This window comes from Cyanistes caeruleus, chromosome 1 (genome assembly GCF_971803275.1).
Source record: "Cyanistes caeruleus chromosome 1, bCyaCae1.hap1.1, whole genome shotgun sequence".
NCBI classification, from domain to species: domain Eukaryota; kingdom Metazoa; phylum Chordata; class Aves; order Passeriformes; family Paridae; genus Cyanistes; species Cyanistes caeruleus.
The window spans coordinates 34,997,986-35,018,142 of record NC_141701.1 but is presented as its reverse complement, the minus strand read 5'-3'; the positions used below and the strand labels follow the sequence as shown (position 1 = coordinate 35,018,142).

Below are 20,157 nucleotides of genomic sequence, written 5' to 3'. Positions count from 1 at the left end.
GAGTGCGTGCGCCTTCAGAGGCAGCCGGGCAGGGACAGATGAATGCGCCAGCCGAGCCTGATGTTAATGACATCAGTCATACAAGCAGAACATGTGGCGCAATAAATCAAAAACTAATTGAACTTTTGGTTGATTATATTGCCGTCCCACTGCCTGCTCCAAGCACGGCGCGGTTCCCTGGGACAATGCCCCCCGCCCGCAAAGGCTTTGCTGCCCCTGGACAGCAGGAGCCTGCCCTGGGAGGTGACAAGTGACAACAGCTTCTCTTTGCTCACTGCTTTCCTGAAACAGCGACACCTTCCACTTGACCAAAATGCTTCCAGGCTCAGGACGTCTATTTGACCAATATTTATTATTTCAAATAAGAAACGTTCATCAATATGACAGTGACAGCCCATGTTCACTGGCACTTTCCATCTGGGACTGTTGGTGGCAGACATCTATAGGAGAGGACAGCACTTGTTTTTGTGTTAATTAGACACACACGTGGTAGTAATGAAAGCTATTCATTAGACTGATATAATTTAATATCATTATTCACACTTGAAAGTGCTCCAACTGCATCAGTTGTTGGAGCCTGCAAGCCAGAATTTTCTGTCTTGGGTGTCCATGGCAGCATTAAGTCATCAAAAGTTGAGGGGGCTGATATTTATAGAGATGCAAAGGAACAATTTCTGATGGGAGTATTAAGAAATTAAAAGCTTTGGCAAGAAGACCATTTATTGAAGTCCCTAAATATGGAATTAGGCCCCAGAGCCATCAAGTCAGGAACCCATCTATGACTGAGCCACCTTTCCTCCCCTTGCAGACGTGTAGGGGGCATGGAGAATCTATGCACATCTGCCCTTCTTAGACATTTGCATTTGTAATTTTATGCTTTTTGAATTTTACTTTGAAAAACCCAGGATTCCAGTGTTTGTTTATGAAATGAAAAGGTAAAGCACAAAACGCTTTTCTTAACACACCTAGAATCATCTCCTCATTATATGTAAGGAGCAAATCTTTATGGTAAATGTGTTCAAGTACACACTCAACCAAATTTATTTAAAGTATCTTTGCAGTACTTCTGTAAACATTTTCCAATAGATTAGACTTTAATTATTAGCTATTAATTGCAGAGGACTCTCCACACTGGTAAAAGGAAATGTAAAATAAAATGCTCCTATCTTAGTAGAGGCTTAAGTAAGAGCTAAATTAAATCTTTGTGTTAATATTATTCATAGAAAGGCAGATGGGAGCAGAAAATGTTGCAATGAAGAATATGGAATGAGATGAGATCACAGCATCAGTCTGTCCTTTGTAGATCTGGACAATGATCACAGAGCCAGATTGGATTAGTGAAACCTATTTACCAGAAGTTCAGAGCGGTTGCATGAAGCTGAAAGGCAGTCAGTAGGGAGAGGCGGAAAATGCACCAGATTTACAGCTGCAGCGATGAAAATTTAGAAGTTTTCACCACTGTGATTTCTTCCAAATGTGAGTACATCAAAATCTAACAACAGCTACGGTGTTGTCTTTTAGAGGGATGGGATGTTTAGCAGCGGGGAAATATTTGAGGAGAGCAGCTCATCTGTTCTGCTGTGCCGTGCTCTGCCTGCAGCCCAGCCCTCGCTGCTGCTTTCTCGACCTAATCCGTGCAGGTGCTTCAATGTTGTGGCTCTGTAAAATCTTTGCTTTGGCAAAATTGGGAGATCTGGAAGCGGTGTTGCTGTACCTATGAGGTAACTGCTAAAGTGACAGCTTGCAACTGTGTGGCTTTTCTGTGTAATAGAAAAGAGAATGAAGTTCTGCGAGCAGTTAGAAGTGGGTGAAGTGCATGAATGTTGAATTTAAGTCTGCTGGCTCAATAAGTGGAACATTTCCAAAGCCATGCCCTGGAAATGAATGCATGATTAACATTAATTGCTTCTAATGAAGAGTAAGAACCGGACAAAGCCCAGCCTGCATTTGATTGAACAAATTAGTTTAAACTCAATGGCTGCATATTTCAGCAACAAGAAAGCAGGGAAAAGCAGGGAAAACAAATTGTGGGGCCAGATCAGATCTTTACGTGCAAGCTGCGAGCATGAGCTCTCAGCTGCTTAATTTTGGAATATAAGTGGAAATGACAAAGTGAACCATCACTGTAATTGTATTTGTTGCCCAAAATCTGGGCTGAGCATACAAACATCCTTTTGCAGGCAAATCCACATACATCATCTGCAAGGATTTGTTCCTCTCTTCCTTCTCCAGTGCTCTGCAGAAGTTTGTGTTTGCAGGGACAGCCTGGCAGCCCCAGTGTTTGCATTGCTGCCATTGTATTCCCACGCAAGTGGGTCACTTCTGGCTACCTCTGTGATTCACCCTTCTTTCAATGCCTATTCAAGTAATTGCATGTTTGCTGGTGCTGTGACTTCCCTTTCATGCCTTGCCTTTCTTCAGCCCCTGTAAGCCTTTTGCCACTCATTCTGGCAGACAACAGGGGTGAGGGATCATAGGTACTCTGAAAGTAGGTAAATTTATTACTGTTAGGCACGTTTATGTGTTGTTCCTTTTGCACTAGCCTGGGTAGCAGCTATGACAGCACAAGGGCACTTGCTTCTGGTAGAAATCTCTTAAAAAACTGTACTCCTTACATTGTGTGGTAAAATACCTAAAACACCAGAGAGAAGAAGGTAATTCCTTGCATCACTAAACTATTCTGTAGTTGAGGGTTTTGCTTATGAGCAATTAGTTTAGTCCTCCCACAGTGAAATTCCAGAAGTAAAAGTGATGGAAGCAGCTTCAAAAACAACTTACAGTCTATTCCTAGATTTAAAAAAAAACAAACCACCTTCATTATGTTTGTCTGGTTTTCATCCCCCACTCACCATGCTTTAAAATACAAAATGTGTCCTGCAGGAGAAGACAGTAAGGATCCCTGAGGATATCACACTGTGCAGAGCTGTAATCACACTGACAGCTTAGCACACTCTAGGCAGGCAGATAACTTACTTGTGACAAGCTCAGTGTGGAAGTGCCCTGTGCTGCAACAGGATGCTCACAAGGACCTTCCCATTTTCCTGTCCTGTTGCACAGGCCAGAATTTCCTCTCCAGTGGGCTCCTAATGCTCAGGACTTATATCCTCACTGGGGTGTGGAGGGATGGCTGTTAGACACACACGTGCTGTCTAGGAAGAGTGACTTTGGTCTCGCTGCCAGCTCTGCTTGCACCAGAGCCCTGGAAAGCCCAGTCACTTGTTATTCCTGCCATCTGAGGAGTTTGGCTGCAGTAATGAGCAGCCTTGGATGACCTCCAGCTGCTTCCACTACTCCAAAACTCTGCATGCAGTAATATACAGCAGCTATAAGCACTGCAAGCTAAATGTGTGCCAACAAGGTAAAGGAAAGCTTACCTGGGAAGTAGAAGTCACCCATCATCCTGTAACAAATCTTCCTGGCTCTTCAAAGCCTTTGGATTATACATGGAGCCTGAATAGGAAACCCCCATTCACGTGCCTTGCCCCCAGGGTCAGCCTTTAGAATTGGAGTTAATTCTCCACATTTGGCAGCTTTCTGCAAGCCTGTTTCTGTCACTGGTGGCTAAATCCTGTAGTTCTGGTAGCCTGCAGGGTAAGTAAGATATGAAGAGAGGGAGAGCTGGGAGTATCACAGAGTCTTGCAGGCCAGTTTTAAGTCTAAGTCAAACAACAAGAGTTTAAAGGTCCTTCACTCAGTCCAGTAAAACCATCACCCAAAACCAATTGCTTCAGTCCAGACAAAAGCTTGGCTCTTGGCCCTGGCATCCTGTGTGTCTATTGGCCAGTGGTTCTATGATTTTGGTGTCTTCGTGGGTCTAAAAAATAAAAGTGGGAAACAGACTTTAAGCAAAATGTCCCAAGCTAAAGAACAGAACAGGTCATTCTGAGGATTGAAAAAGAAAAGATTAGGCTTAGTGCAAACATTGTGCTTTGGACATCATGCAGTAAAAGTGAAATAATGTCATGAGGGAGTTTGAGCTTATTGATAAAGGCCCTAGAATTTATCTAGTTAAAATTGATAAATTTTAACTAGATAAAATCATAATAGTCTCCAAGTTAATGTATACACTACTGATTTCCTACTGAAATGCTGTCAGGTGGGAGGCCAGGTCAAAACTGAGAAAGGAGAAGGAGTGTTCCCCCTGGAAGCCAATGGGAGAGGTGCAGAAACTTGGGAAAGGCTGTGGCCCAGTGGCCACAGATTTCTGTTTTGTATAGCTAGAGCATGTTCTCTGAGATCACATCAAAAGGGGCTTTCTTTTGGATTGTTTCAGCTGGAATCTTCCTCAAACCCTTTATTCTTCCCCCTCTTCCCACCATGCCCCCAGTGAGTTCTTACAGAGGCGTATGTCTGCCTCCACAGCATCCTGACCACGTTCCTGTTCTTTTTGCAGCATGTAGTCCTGCCCGAAGACGAGCCAAAGCTACGCAGCACATCCTAACAAAGAGTGTAAGAAAAATCTCCTTTCCTTTCCCTATTTTTTTTTTTATTTTTTTACATTCCAGTTGGTTATGCATACCCTCAAAAGGGCTGTGGGTAAATGGGAAGCAGATCTTCCAGGGTAAAGCAGAGCATCCGTGTCTGATGCAGGGAGCAGGGTGGGAAACAGGAGGGGGAGTTTCTGTAAAGCTGCAGTTTCTTTACAGAAGTACTTTGAAACAAAAAAACAAAATATTGTCTTGCCATGCAGAGCCAGTCAAAATGAACATAGTGGCTTATCAACACTGTCCATCTGAGGGAATCACAGACTTATTTATTGTCCATACAGCCTTCACAATAAGTCCAGAGAGACGTGCAGGAATGAAAAGTCAGCAAATCATACCAAATCATGTCGGTGTTAATCAAGTAATAATAATAATAATCATGTTAATCAAGCAGCCAGTATCCTAGGGAATTTGGGCTAAAAACACCAAGCAATGGACAGTAACTTTGACCCTAAAAGTTAGCACTGAGAAGCCCAGGGAGAATGTTTGTCCCCTGATCCCAGCAGTGCTTGCCTGTCCTTGCCTCAGCCTTGGTGCAGAGGGCACAGAGGAAGCTTTACCCACTCCCTGTAGACAAGGTACCCCCCAAATTAAAATAACTGAACATTTTTCATGCTCTGAGTAAATGTCTTGCAAGTTCAGGTGCTTTCACACATGGGTGTGAGGTTTCTTGTCTTCAGAGACAGTTTTCTGTCCTTAAATCCACTTGACCCATTCACAACCCCTTCCTTTTAGCTGATTTGCAGGAATGAGTCTCTTCTGCTCATCAAAACACTTCTTACAAGTTTGAGACTCTTCTGCTGAAGCATTTCTTCTCACCACAGACCTGTCACTTCTCTAGCACTTTGCTGAAGTATTTTGCTCCCTTTTTCAATGCCCCTTCCTACTTCCCAGATGCATCGTCATTTTCAGAGAGCCTTTTCTTTGTATTCCTGATTCCCTGATCTCCACACAGAGCTGCAGGTCTTCCTGTTTACCACACTTACCTATGCACTGGGAAAAAACCTCATCACATTCACTCCCACCCACTCTTTTGGTTATTAAAGCAGATCACAGGATCCCAAAATGTCACAGGACACCTGAAGTGGTCCCCAGGAAGAGCCAGTAACATGTCTGTCATTTTTTGGGTAGAAACTATGCATTTAAATATTTTCCCAAATTGTGACAGTCTCGGTTTGGTTGGTTTTGTCCCATAGCTCAGGCTGAGATTTCAAAATTACTCTTCATTCCAAAGGAAGGTGAGTCAGACTGCTGAAGTGTTATTCAAACTTGTTGAATGTTACACAGTGAGGTATTTTGAGATACCCCACTTCTATTTGTTAGACCTTTGATATATTTTTTTTTCCCATGAAATATAAAAAACAGCAGAAAAGTCCAAACCAAAAGTCAACTATTCTGACTTAATGAAACAAAATGCTCAGATAATTTATCTCCTTTTTTTTTTTTTTTTTTTGGACAATATTTCTCATTGAACTATTCAGCTGAAAAATTTCAGCTGGCCTATATCAAAATCAAGGGAAACTCTATGTCTGTTATCTTGCTCCAAATCTCAGTAGATAGTTGTTTCTACTAAATGGAAGCATCTAATATTTAATTTGGATTGCATCAGCTGCTGTGACACCACTGTACTCATAAAGGCCTCAGAAAATAAGATAAGAAAGTCCCTGTTTTGTTGCTGTATTTTAAGAGGATTGGGGTTTATTTTCCTTTGGGGCTTTCCTGACCCCAATTAAGGATGTCCTTTGATTGGCTCTTAGTCATGATGCAGGCAGCATCATATTAGCAGTGGGAACACCAAGCCTGAGGAATGGTCTGCAGCTCCAGCTACAAAAACAAGGATGGCTCTCAAACCAAAATGACTGGCACAGTCAGCTCTTAGACTTTCCCCTTCTTCAGTGGGATGCAGCTGCTCACAGCTCGTAAGCAAGCACTGAACTAATTGCACATACTGGAATAAACATGCCTGTGAGGAAGCTGTGATTGCCAATTTCTAGACCCACAGAGGAGTCGCAGAATGATTGTTTATTTTTCACTTTTACATCTGCACCTGCAGTCAGAACTGTAAAAATGCCTCAGCCAACATAAAATCTTCTGCTCTGGTGATTGCAGTGGATGCACAACTTTAATCCTCAGCAAGGACAAAAATAGCAACCAACGTGGACATCTGCCAGACCTTTTTTTTTCACAGCAGAAATACTCAAGCAGTGTAGCATTAAGTGATTTAACATTCAAATTACTGACTGTGGGGGGTAACTTCCATCACATACAAGAACTCATCCCAAAAGCGTGATAATGACTGTGGAAGGGTGACAGAAAGGAGGAAGCACCTTTTTTTTTTTCAGCTGAGAATTTCACCAATATGTATATTTGCAGTTCCTATTGCCATGTTATTTCCAGTGATAGTAGATCCTTCCCTTTTCTTCTTCTAGCCCCAAAATCCCTTGGGTAGAACTGTCTGGACACCAGTACCTGTCTACTTTGCAATAAAGTAGAAAATACCCCTGGGCATGCTTGAGCTGCCACATTAAAAATTAGCTCAGCATTAAGCCATCAAAATAACTTAACTCTACAGATCTGGAATTTTCTCCACTAACAGGCACATTGTTGTTCAGACTCTAACTTTCAGAGTTTTATCCAAAGCCAGATATTTAATTGTCACCTTTTCTGGAAAGCTGTTGGTTGGCAGTAGGATTTTAAGTCCAGGATGGTAGGAACAGCCTCTGTGACCATCCTGTGTCCTCTTAACACAGCTAATTCCATCAGTGGGTATGTCAGGCCTCAGTGCTCTCATGTGCATGGCAAAGTCCATAAAAAGAGAGTTTGCTGAGCTCTGATTTCAGAGTTGCTGTCCTGCAAACAGACTGGGCTGGTCAAAGGATTTACAGGTTCTAAAAAGAGTAAGTTTTTAGAGAGCAGTTTGCTAATTCTGCATAGTTTAGCTGACTCTTCCATCTGCACAGATTTAAATTTCCTGGTATGTCTAGAAAAGAAAAGTGACTCCCAGTTGATCCTTCTGCCTTACCCTAGGTACCCTAGAGAAATGTCAGCTCCACTTTAGATCAAAATCCAGCTACAGCAGGTTTAGTTTCCTGACCTAGATAAGTCTTTACATATTACAGTAACGTGTGAGGTAGCCAAAGTCACTGTGAAATCTTGAATTAGGAGATAAGGAGCTCCCAAAGTGTGCACAATCAAATGCTGCAAAGATGTTCACTGAAAATATATTACAGAGATTGCACTGTTGTCTCCAGCTGTAATGGAAAATGGCACTGCAACTTATTTATACAGATTCTGCTGCTTGAAGACATTTTGGCACTACTGACATCATATGTAATAAGGAATCTCAAAAACATATACAATGTGCCTATATAATTGTTGCTATTAATCGGGATAAAAATCATTTCCCCAAACTGTATTTCATCCTGTGAGACACGTAGGCAGAATGTTAAGTTTCAAGCCCATGGTGGTTTACACTGATCAAATAAGCCACTTTCAGGATTAGAGGAGACTGCAGCCAGCATCCTACTTACCAAAAATGCTCTTTTCATGACAATGCAAAATAAGTGACCTCAGGTGTCTCAGTAGCAGAGAGTTGGTGACATTTTCTGTCACACACCAGCAAAGACTGAGTGTGACCAAGAGGATGTTTTTTCCAGAGATGTCAGGAAAAGCTGAGCTTTGTGTCCTTGCAAGCTGGAAGAGCTCAGTTCACACGAGGCAGGCTCCAAGGGCTGTCATTAGGGACCTCTGCCAGCCACAGTCTGGTCACACTAGTCCTGAAGACAGGTGTGGCCACTGGTGCCACTGTGGTGAAGTGGGTGCTGCCCTGGTGAGCAGCTTGTAAGGCACATGTGGACACAGGAGCCTGCAGCCTGCAAGGAGCTGCTGCAGAGGGATGTGGAGGTGCTGGAACTGCTCCAGGGGCAGCAGGGAGGGAGCCAATGCCAACAGCTTAAGTAGCAACAGGAGGCCTCTCACAACCAGCATCACCCTCCTTCTGAAACATCAGAGCAACGCTGAGGCTCAGCTCCTTTGGCAGCTCCAAATTTGTGATCAGCAGAGCTGGGACCCAGCTGCAGCCTCCTTTAGCATCTGCTTGTCTTCAAGGACACCAGCAGTCCCTTTAAGTGAACACTGGGCATGTCTTTAAGTAGTTTACAGCACATGGAGTGTGTTAGGCTGTGTGTCAAAACCCACAGAAATAGGGGGAAACCCCTATTCAGCCTTGGGTTAGGCTTTGGTTGCCTTACCTGCCTTTTCCAGAAGTATTTTTGCCTATTGTTGGGCAGTTTCCTGCTCCTCATCCTACTAGTCAGTAGGATTTAGGTAATGTGGCCCTGTCCAGACTCCTGAGGGTACATGGAGACAAAAGAATTAAAAGTGGTTAGGTTGGGATTTTTCTTCTTTCCTGTTTTGGAAAACATGGGTTTGCATGTGTTGTTATGCCTGTGTAAAAAAATCATATACACAGAGTATTGTGGATTAACAGCAAACTGAATTAAAACTTAATTAGAGGAAATGGACAATTTGGTGTGAGGGGACATGTTTGAATAGGGTCTTGTTTTTATCTTGAGTGTGTGTTAGAAGGCAGAACAATAGACAGATTTAAGGCTTTTCCTATGCCAATAGCTGGCTGGCCAGTTGTTGAGACAAAATAACTATATTTATATTTAAAACATGTAGACAGCAACTACCAGCCATCAGTTAGATGCAACTAGCTGCTTTTCTCATAATCTTCCAACATAAGTAAGTCTAATAGGAAATAGTCTGAATAGTTGCCACATGTCTTGTTTCCTTGCTGGTTTGGATCTTTACCCTGTTTAAGTGGTTCTCTGTATGACAGCAGCAAGTCTTTAGGGAAGAATGAAAAAAGCCCAACAAAGTATGAAACACTCTGTCCCTGCTGTTGGAACTTTGATCTTCATGAGAAAACTCTTTCCAGACCATCCTGGATAACAGTCCTGATGAATTCATTTCTTTGAGGTGTATCCCTGTTTTTTCAAACTCACTCTGGCCTTCCCAGTTGCCTGTGGCAGTAGAGTGAGTGCCATGGCTTAGTCATAATTGATTAGAAAATAACTTGATTTTGTTCATGCTTGTTTTCAGGGACTGTTGGAGATACCAGGGGGGCTGATGCTCAAAGTTGCAGCTGTCACTGAGCTTGTCTGTGTGAGCTAATGTTTGGAAAAATTAATCTCTAGGAGCACAATTCCTCTCTGCCCCATATTCTCTGCAGTCATTTATGAGGTACAATATGTAATTAAGTACAAAAGACAGGAGAGACTATAAGGAAACAGCATTTGTCATTCACACTGCATGAGTCTGACTGATTGCCCAAGATGTGATGCAATAAGAAAATAAATCTGAGCTGTCTTGGAGGCATATCCTATTCAGAGAGCTTGGAAAGGAGCACATTTCAGTCTCCTGAGTCAGAATACAGAAAGGTGCAACTAAGTAGCAGGGTCCCAGAAAGACCCAGCAGGATTTTCCCCTACTTCCATACACCGCACAGAAGCTGGAGCCGAACAAAATCCCACAAATCCCACAGTCCTCACCTGAGAAAATCCCCTGTGGATGACAGCAAAGCAGTAGGAAGAACAAGCAGCCTTTCAGCTCCCCCGTGACCTCGACAGACCACCTAATCCCCAGGGCCGGGTGTAACGGGGTGGTTTGCCTCTCCCTGTAGGTGGTTGCCATATCGGACCGCCGGCCCCACCAGGGTGACCTCCTGCACGTGCTGTACGAGGCCAGGGGCGAGGAGGAGGCACGGGGAGTGGGCTGCCTGCAGGGTGCCCAGCGTGGAGCCTGCCTCGCCAAGGGCACTGCCCAGCACGGTAAGTCCGGAATTAAAGCCCCTGATTCCTCCCTGGTAGTGATGCCTTGAGTGGGCTGACCTAGAACGGAGACTAGACAGTTAAAGGATAAAGTAGGTATTTATTGAAAGGCCTTAGTGGATACACCTTGGGCAGTGCAAGAGCCTGGCCAGGGCTACACTCAAGATGGACCCAAAATTGTCACAAAATGGATGACTGGTCGCGAGGTCTCACACTTTTATGAGCTTTGGTCCATTTGCATATTTGGGTTAATTGTCCAATTACAGCCTCAGGTTATGAAGTTACATCTTCCTTGTTTTCTCTTTTCCACTGTTTATACTTTGGGGGCCTGGAGCTTATAATCCTTGTCCTTGATCTCAAGCTGGAAAAGGATTGTTTTGTCTTCCTACCCTGTGAAGAGAACTCACAAATACCTAATATGAAGCTCAGAGTTACACACCAAAGCAGCACAGAATCTGGAAAATATGAAAGCTAAAACTTAGGCATCATTCCCCAACATTTTTAGATATTGTAGTCTTCCAGTTTGCAGCAAAGCAGGCACTTTATTATGTTCCTGGAGGATAATTCCATGCTTAAAATATCCAGTGGAATTAATGAGATAATGACCGTGGCGTTGCTCAATTTATTCAGTCATAAACACTCCCTGACAATATTTTAGAGATGATAAATTGTAAGTTACTGAGTTTGCCTGAGTCATCTTCTTATATAAGGTCCCTGTTCAATTGCTTAGAATTAGCCAGAAAATAAACACTTGGGACGAATTTTCAGGTTCTGGACAACAGCCACAGACCTGATTTTTTGGCAACTAAAGCTTGTTCAGCATATTTGCAAGAAACCGTGAAGGAAAAATAGAGCTTGCCAATACAAAACCAAGGAGATGAGTAAACATAAACAGAGTGGCCATTCAGCTCCTCTAGCACTGGTGTGTTATGTTTGGAAGACTGAAGCTGGAGCAGGGTTGTGCAGTTTCACATGGGATGGCCTTTTAATCAAAAGCACATCTTTTGCACTCCTATGAAGAATCACCCAGATGCAGTCAAGTCATATGCCTTTAAAGAAATCCCACATGGCATGTTTGTCCAAGAGGAATTGGACATTTGGATGTTCAAAGGTGCAAAATCTCTAGAGCAGGTCCATGAAGGTGTATGTTCCTCACATCACCAGTCTGCAACCACACTGCACATAAGCCATCCCATCAAGAACACAAACCAGACAAGAGCAGGGCCTGGGAAACTGGAAAGGAAGAAACCGAGCCTGGGACCATAGGAAAAGATCTCAAAAAGATCTCAAGACTAGAGCCAAGATGTGGCTGAAAAAAAGAACTGAAGCTCCAGGACCGGAGCAGGGACAGGAAGAGGAGTGACTGGGACTGGCTACAGGGTAAAGGATGGCAGAGAGGCAGACAGGAGGGACTGCTGGTCTCTGCTGTTAGGGGAGATGAGAGGTGAACCATGGCAGATAGGTGCAAACAAGAGACAAGCTGTAGGAATCTGAAAAGAAGAGCAGAAAAAGGGTGAACAGGTCTCATAGGGGAAGAAAGGGAAATGAGTAGTCAGAACTTGGAAATTAAGTTTGAATTAGAACAAAAACCAAACAAGCAAACAAAAGAACACAGATGAGGCCGTTAGCATGTTTGTTGCTACCATCACAAATCCTGCAAAAATAGCAAAGCTGAAGGACAGTCCACTCCAGCATGTGAGAAGGCACTACTGGAATTCACACTGCATCCAGCCACCACTGCCCTGAGGAGAGCAACTACAAACCTGAAGCCATAAGGACTTCCTTTTGCTTAGATGTTTTGCTAAAAGTTTGCAAGAGCATTTTCTGTATCTAATAAGAGGGACAGGCTGAAGAGAAGAATCAGACAAAATCAGAGAAAATAAAACAGGCATTAGCTGAAGCAGAGATGATCCTCTTGCTGAATTCTGTTAGTACCTAATATGCAAGATGAGAGGAGGTAATTGCATTAACTTTGACGTGAGGGATACAGTAAGGTACCTAATGGAATTACTGGAGGGGGGTGGAGCGGGAAGCTGGTTAGGATATTTATTGTAGTCAAATATTGCCCCCAGAAGGAGGAGACAGTTCCAACTGCTAAGTCATGCTGGAGACAGCTCTGTAAGCAGCACCCTGGCTATTTCTGTATTTGCTGTCATTATTTATATTCCACTGGTCACAGCAGTAAAGAGGTCCACATTCCCACAGCCAAATAGGAGGATTTGGCCTCATGAAAAAGTCTGGCATCCCTCACTCATTTATTTTCTTGGCACAGTGAACAGGAATGTCAATGAGCATTTATCCATGGATAAGTTATTGGATGAGCAATTACTTGAAACTGAAGGGTAGCTTTCAGTGTTGAGGACAGCAGAGAGAGAGATGTCACTCAGCCAGAGGCAAAAAGGTGGAAATCCCTCCCTGTGACAGGGTAGACACAGCATACATCTCTTCCCAGGTTAAAATAACACTCCAGAGCAATAGAAAGGAGAGAATTATCTCCTAGGCAGGACAAACCTGCAGTGGGGGCTGAGGTGCAACATTTGGGCTCCTTTCATGTAGAGGTATGTAAGTGTTTACAGAAGGGGCAAGGTCTGCTAAGCTTGGTCTGCTAAGGGCAGCTCATCACCTTATTTGAAAAGTCCAGGAGCAAGCTGAGAGACTTTCCAGAGTGACTTAAGCAGTTCCACAATCACTTATTTTGACATCACAATAGATGATCACTCTGCTCTTTTGGCTATAATCAAATCTGGTGGGACTATAACCTGTATTTGGTTCTCTGTCCATATCTGGGTTTTACTGCACAGAAGGAAGTTTTTCATACAAGCTGTGCCAATGGGATAATTGCCCCTAATATCATGCTTCTTATGCTTTGCAGCAGGAATTACTGAAAAAGAGTCATCCAAGTCCCATAATCATCTGTTGGATGGAAAATCTTTGGTAAGCAAATAGAGCCAGACCAACTACCAATGTGTCTTAAAACCTTGTACCTGTCAGCATGTCCCACAGTAACATCATGTCAGTCTGTTGCAGCACCTGCAGATTTCATTTCAGATTGAAACATAATTCATGCCATAGGATCCCTTAGCATAGGACAGAAAACAGCCCTCAGGAGCCAGGAAGAGTGGTGGGACAGAAACAGGCAGGCTCCTGTTCTGGATGCTCAGGCACCTGCAAGAGCTGGAAGAAATTAGCATCTCGTCTCTCAGGGAATTTCACAAATTGGGGAAAAAAAAAAATTTCTTAAGTAGAACAAGCATCAAACAATTTGTTTTCTGCAGAATGCCAACCTGACACAATAATCTCCAAAGTCAAAAACATCAATAAAGAGTTGATGAGAAAATTATCATACAACCCCCCAAATGTGCTCTCTAATAGACAGAAAAAATATTTTGGTTAAAAATTACTCACCTTTACTAAAATATTCTCCCTCCCTTTGTCTTATGATGCCCCCCTAATTTTCAAAGCCCCTACATTTAATAAAAAATAACTTTTTCTAAGAGAAAAAAAAATAAATTTAATAGTTTCTGGCCAGCACCGGACCATGCTGTTGAAACTTTATGGTTTCAGAGGCTGTTTTGGATGGCTGAAGCATGTTTGCTAGCTGATAGCTCGGCTACACTTAAGAAAAATGACAGTACAATATTAAGGATGGTTAAAATGTTATTCAGTGTAATGAATCTAATTGAACCTACCAATAATTAACATAGTTAAATTTCAAAAGATGCTTGCAAAAGTGATTTCAAACATCTCTAAGTCCTAGGATACTAGAAAAACACACCTAAATGTACCCAGTCTCAGATTCATCCTAGGAGAAATAGAAAGTTTAAGACCAGTTATGCTAGTGACAATAATATGAACATTTTTTTCAGGATCGCCAGTAAAATCAATGTGTGCTTATTGCCTGAAATAATGAGATCACCTCATAACTTTTGACTTTTTTTTTCTATTTCTGGGCAACTCACACTTTAACTTACCATCTTGGAGGATGTGCTATTCTCAGAGACCTGTTTATGGGAAAGCGTGACTCAGTTCTGGCAGGCGATTTATGATCAAATAAGACAAGGAGGAAGTGGATGCTCAGGCACTTGTGGGGCCATGGCAGAACTGGAGCATAACCAGGGTGCCCCCACACCACAGAGCAGCATAAAACAAAACAGGGAAACATCTCTGAGTGCTCAAGGAGCTGTGCTGGCTGAGACAGCTGCTTCCCAGGCAGCTGCAGAGGTGGGGAGCTGCAAGAGGCAGGCTGCTTGCTCTGCACAAAACCTCACTGCCTCAGGAAACTAAATGCAAAAAACAGGGAATAAAAAGTTCTGCAAGTATCCCTTCTTTGATGAAAGGTGTAACTCTTTCTCCTACAAGCCCTGTGCTGAGCTCAGTGAGAATATTCACGTGAGCAGCTGGTAATTGTGTGGGTGAGAGTTGGGCAGTCAAATCCTTAACCTGCTTTCTCTTATTAAGAGACTTGCAGCACTTATTGGTTTTCTTAAAAGAGCCTCTTTCCTCAGATGAACTGGTGTCCCCACTCATCAGTGGCATTTCCTAATGATGTGCTTTATCCTCCCACAGATTCCTCCATCTCCAGTTGCCCATATCACAGTGAAAGCTGTGGCTGTCACGGGCTCGCCCACACGCGACCGCACTTCTACGGAAGAGTAAGTCCCTTCCCACCCTCCAGCCGTGCCTCTTGTTTCCCAAAGGAAGGGAGAGACTGGTAAAGGTTATGCTGAATTTATTATCAGCCATGGCCATTTATACAGCTACCCCTGTGCCCATTACAGCTCTACTTTATCACTAGAAAAAAATCATCATAATTTAAAATAAAAGTATTTTCCCCCTAAGAAGTCTGTAATATTTGCCCTGAAGTGTAATTAGAAAAGGTAATTAATTGAAGGAAAAAAATGTATGTATTAAAGTCTAATTAAGGAACAGTCTGAGTGCAGTACAAATGCACTCATCACCAGGCAGTTAACCCAGACACGGATCTGGGTGGGATTTGAGGTGCCACCATTGTCACCTGAGGGTAACTCATTGTCACAGTGTCCTCCACACTCCATAGACAGAGAGGTAAGTTCCCCTCAGCCAGTGGAGCTCACTGCTGCGTGGTCCCTGGGGCTTTGGTGGGAGAGCCCAGCTCTCTCCTTGGGCAATCCCCCCTCTCCTTGCTGGGTGGCAATGGCTAGAGAGGATGCACTTAGAGTGGTTCCACCTGCAGCCCAACCCCTTGTGTGAGTGTCCCCTCTGACAGGGAGGGATCAAGGGCACCAAGCTGTGTGGTGGCAGCTGCAGCATCCCAGACCCACAGAGCCCTTGCTCATTCCAGACTTGCTGATCCCAGGGCTGAGCCAGGCATGGGCACACCTTTTCAGCCAGGCAGCTCTTGGTTCTGAGTAAGGAAGCAGGGAAGGAGGGCCAGGGAGAAGCATTCTGTACACACCTCGTGTTTTATTTGTTAGCCACAGGCAGCGCTGGAGGAAGACAACAGAGTATGACCTGGCCCTGCCACCAGCAGCAGAAGCTTCCCTACCACTGACAGGAGGCAACCTGTGTGGGACACCCAGCCTCCTGAGAAAGATGTGGATGAAGCACAAGAAGAAGTCAGAGTACCTAGGGGCAACAAACAGTGCCTTTGAGGCGGACTGATAAGGCTCAGCATCCCTTGGAAAGGCAGAAGGTCCTTTAGCAGGACAAGGTGCTTTAGGATCAATGAGGGAACAGACACAGCACAGCTCATCCAGGAAAATTCTATCTTTTTTATTATTTGATGCCATTTCCTCAGAACAGTGGGAAAAAGGCTAACAAAGGTAAAAACAGTGAATATGATGCAACTCAATGGCATTGCCTTGTTGCATTACACTAAAATCCCAACTATCCCACTAGATTTGCATCTTGACTTGATGCTGAGACTACTGCTGACCCATTCACCATTTTCTATGTCCTGTTTGAATGAGCTCGGACTTGCAGCAAGAGAAGCCTACAAAGAGGTTTGTGTATTCCTGCAAGGCAACAGATTGATTACAGAGTGCCATTAAATCCCAGGGACCTATTTGTTGTGCACCACTGCTTGTCATCTTTCCCCGCTCATATCATGAGATAAAAATCTCATCTTGCGATATGCTTGGCTGAATGACACATGCCAAACAACTCTTTTCCTTCAGTTTTGGTGAAAAGGGAGGAGTAAAAGAAGCAAAAATTCTAAAACAATGGGCCAGAACTGAGCAAGTTTGCAAACATATGTACCAAACTTTGCTATGTGAAAAGTGTGTTTTAAGGTGTTCTGCCAGATCAAACTATGAGCAATAGGGTAACCTCGAGGGATACTTTCTGCCATAGAACCTGCTTGTAAGTGAAATGGTAGTCAGCAATTTACCCTCTACCCATGTGGTAGAGGATATTACATTAAGTGCACAAAATACTAGGAGGAAGGAAAGTATGTAAATGGTGCAACTGGGTGACTAAGTATGAGATATTTGCATGTAAGAGACCTGTGCTTATGAACAGGTGGATTTAATGGAATTTGCTTTTAATTTTTTTTTAATTTTTTCTTATTTTTTTTCAATTTAGAAATTGCTGGTCAGGTCCCCTTTGGTTTTTCTCTCAAAAAAGAACAAATAAGTTTTATAAAAAAAGTTTTCACCGCTGTTATGGGCCATATTATATTAGTCATGAGCAGTACTTGCCTTCTGTGAGTGCTCTCCTAGTTACTATAAAAAACCACTGGTTTCCCTAAATACAAACTTTAAATATAAAGTTGGAGGAGGCGTATCTCCTGTTGTTTATAGTAATGATGACCTCTAATCTAACCGCCAGTGCACCAAAGCGTAAATTAAAAATAAAGGTCTGACTCTGTGACAGCAGCAGAGGGAAGGAGCTCCCATCTGAAACTTGCTTGCCTGCAGCCAGTGCAGTGAAATGCACTGAGATGCCATCACAGACAGTGCCATGGTAGTGAAGAGCAGCTGGCCCTGGTCAAGGGACCACCTGGATGGGAGGGAAAGACAGCCAGGACTTCTGGCTTTGAGTGGAGCAGCACACAGGAGAGGTTTTGCAGCTTCACAGCCTGAGCAATCAAAGTTCATGGGATGGGAAAACAAATGGAGCGGGCCAGTAGCTTTACAGAGCCTATGGTCCTGATGGCTGCAAGAAGGGCAACAGGGAAAACCTATCTGGGGCTGGACATGGTGGAAATGGTAGTGGGGAGAGAATGGAAGTTCCTACTTAAAAAGGTACTGTGGCTTTTCATGCTGCTAGAGACAAGTCAGTCCAGAGTCTGCCAAGGAGAGAGAAGCACTACACCTTCATGAAATACCTCTGTCAGCCCTCCTGTTCAGCTGTCCATCATTGCTTCAGTCACAGGCTCCTCCTTCAGAGGTGCTCAGCTGGTCAGAGGACAACTTTGCACCTCAAAACCACACAGACTCTCCCTCCTCATTACCAAAGGTAAAAGTCCTTCTCTGGCCCAGCAGCCTGAGACAGGGATGATCTGCTTTCCAGTTTTTATTTCTTGCTCCTGGGGAAGAAGGAGAATACAGTTCCTTATGAACAATGTGCTGGCACTGGTGACCCAGTATCGACCATGTGTTCTCTGCCCTGGCATGAGAGCAATGCTAACACCCAGTGAAGGCTGCACACCTGAACAGTTCCCTGTGAGAGGCTTCTCACAGGGCTCCAGCCCACCTTTAAATTAGAGCCTGGCACACTGATCCTGAGCAATAGTCTGAGCACCCTCACCCTGCCAACATCAGGTCCTCTATGACTGAACCAAGCTGGAGTCAAGAGTTTCCTGAAACACTTTCTACAAATATCACTAACCACACTTCAGCCCCCTCCTCAGCCTATAGAACTCCTGCCAGAAACCCATGCATGTATTTTCACACATATAAGTAAACCTAGTGAATTCAGTGGGACTGCTCCCTTGCATAGCAATACATACATTCAAAGAGCAAGGAGAAGACCAACCACCGCTTCTCTTCTTTGGTCTCATTTCCTAAACAAAGGAAAAATAATTATGAGGGACAGACACTGGGAAAAGTCCATTTACTGAATTAGGTGCAATTAAGAGAGTGAGAATTTGTGGTACCTGCCCTTGTAGATAACACGGCCCAAGTACTGAAACACAGTCCAGGGCAACAAGAGTTTCGCTTGTTGAGGAAGTTGCATTGTAGTAGTAGTAGTATTTAATTTGTTAATTAATAGCTTTGAGCAGTATGAGGATGGAGGCAGAGATGATTAATATTTCTTCTTAATAATTGCTGTATCTTGACATATGTATTTATGCTTTTCTTATTTATTTATTTATTTATAATTTGGATCTACAAGAGAAGGAACTATTTACAAGAAGCATATTTAATTTCCTTGTATTCCAGGAACTTCTGTGGACATTTTTGTATTGTAGTAGATATTTATTTTATTGATTTAAAAGTATGTTCTATTCTTAAAAAAAAAAGCAAACAACAGAATAAACAAGTAGCATGTGGTTACATACAGGTCTCAGAGACTTAAGAGTTTTTGGGAAGCATTTAGCAGTGAGTAAAGGAGGATGTATGGTACTGAAAAAAGGTGAACCCCTGCTAGCAATGAACATGAACTTTATTCTCCACAGCCTGAAAGTGTATTTGTGAGCAGCTCCAGTATTGCACAGGTGATAGAACCATTTTGATATCAGATGTGCAGAGAAAAACCCTGATACTGTCAGCAGTCAGAAATCAGATACACCTATACACGCCTGACCTCAAGCACATCCCAGACACAACATTTGCATCATCTCTCTCCCATCAAACAAGTCCCAAGACAGAGACTCCTGAATGGGATTTAAGGCTCTGGTAGAGAATAAAGCCAACTGAGTTGTCAGCAAAGTCACTGAACTTACCTTGAACACAATGCTGACTTTGGAGAGCCTCTGCTGAACCACAGCCCAGCCTGAGGTGGATGGCACAGGACCGAAGGAACCCAGCCTAGGGAAGGTGACTCAGGACTGCAAGTGGAAAGAATTCAGGATACAAGGAAAAAAGGCATATGGTGTGGGCATGGTTCACTAACCCAGACTTCATAGCTCTCCACTAGAGGATGACTTGCTCCCTGCCTGTCACACTGCCCATAGTCACATAGCTCTGGTGAAAAGTTGGCACATTTCTGGCTCTTCCATTACAGACACCATCTACGTTTCGTATGAGCAGCCAGGGAGTGTCCTCTTGGTGAGTGTCCACACCACAGGAGCTGGCACAGGTTTTTTCCAGGACCTCTGCTAGGAACTCATCTGTCACTACCTGAACTTTAGCTGTGCACTAAAAATACCAGCATGAGTATGGAAGAGGATGTGGATGTGCAATGTGTATTCCAGATGAAGTTGTACAGAAAGATGCATTAGGTTGACTCCAGCACACCCTCAGAAAAATGTGAAACAGTGATTACAAAAATAAGTGAACTTTACCATTTTTCCACCAAAGACAGAAGTTGTTAACCATGCATTCAAAAGTATTGACTCTGGCACTACCAGACACAAGCCTGTTGTCATAATTTATAACATCTCTGAGAAGATGCATTTCTCAGATATGTTTCATGTCAATTTATAATTTGGTGTTCCCCAGAACTAGAGACTGACTAGGGCACTGACAGAAGGAGAGTGCATGATGACAGTCCATCCCACTTACAGTAATTTATAATTCATTTCCCCCAAAAAAAGTTTTCTAATTTCTGCTCACCATTTCAAAACCATCTTTGTGATAGAGTTACTCACTAAAATATGCATAATTATTTTGCATACCACTTTATTTAAATAAACTGTCGTGAATTTAGGCTAGGCTAATATATAAAATAATTCCTACTGATGCATGAAAAAAACC

The 20,157-nt window shown here is 43.2% G+C and overlaps 1 protein-coding gene across 1 annotated transcript; it reads left to right on the top strand.

The window, feature by feature from the left end:
- Nucleotides 1-1,371: 1,371 nt before the first annotated feature.
- On the top strand, nucleotides 1,372-19,437 carry VXN (vexin). The gene is made up of 6 exons (XM_023921090.2): nucleotides 1,372-1,476; nucleotides 4,394-4,449; nucleotides 10,171-10,318; nucleotides 13,191-13,252; nucleotides 14,885-14,970; nucleotides 15,772-19,437. The coding sequence occupies exons 1-6, from the start codon at nucleotides 1,410-1,412 to the stop codon at nucleotides 15,956-15,958; spliced, it is 606 nt and encodes a 201-aa protein (XP_023776858.1). The 5' UTR covers nucleotides 1,372-1,409; the 3' UTR covers nucleotides 15,959-19,437.
- The last annotated feature ends 720 nt before the right edge of the window (nucleotides 19,438-20,157 follow it).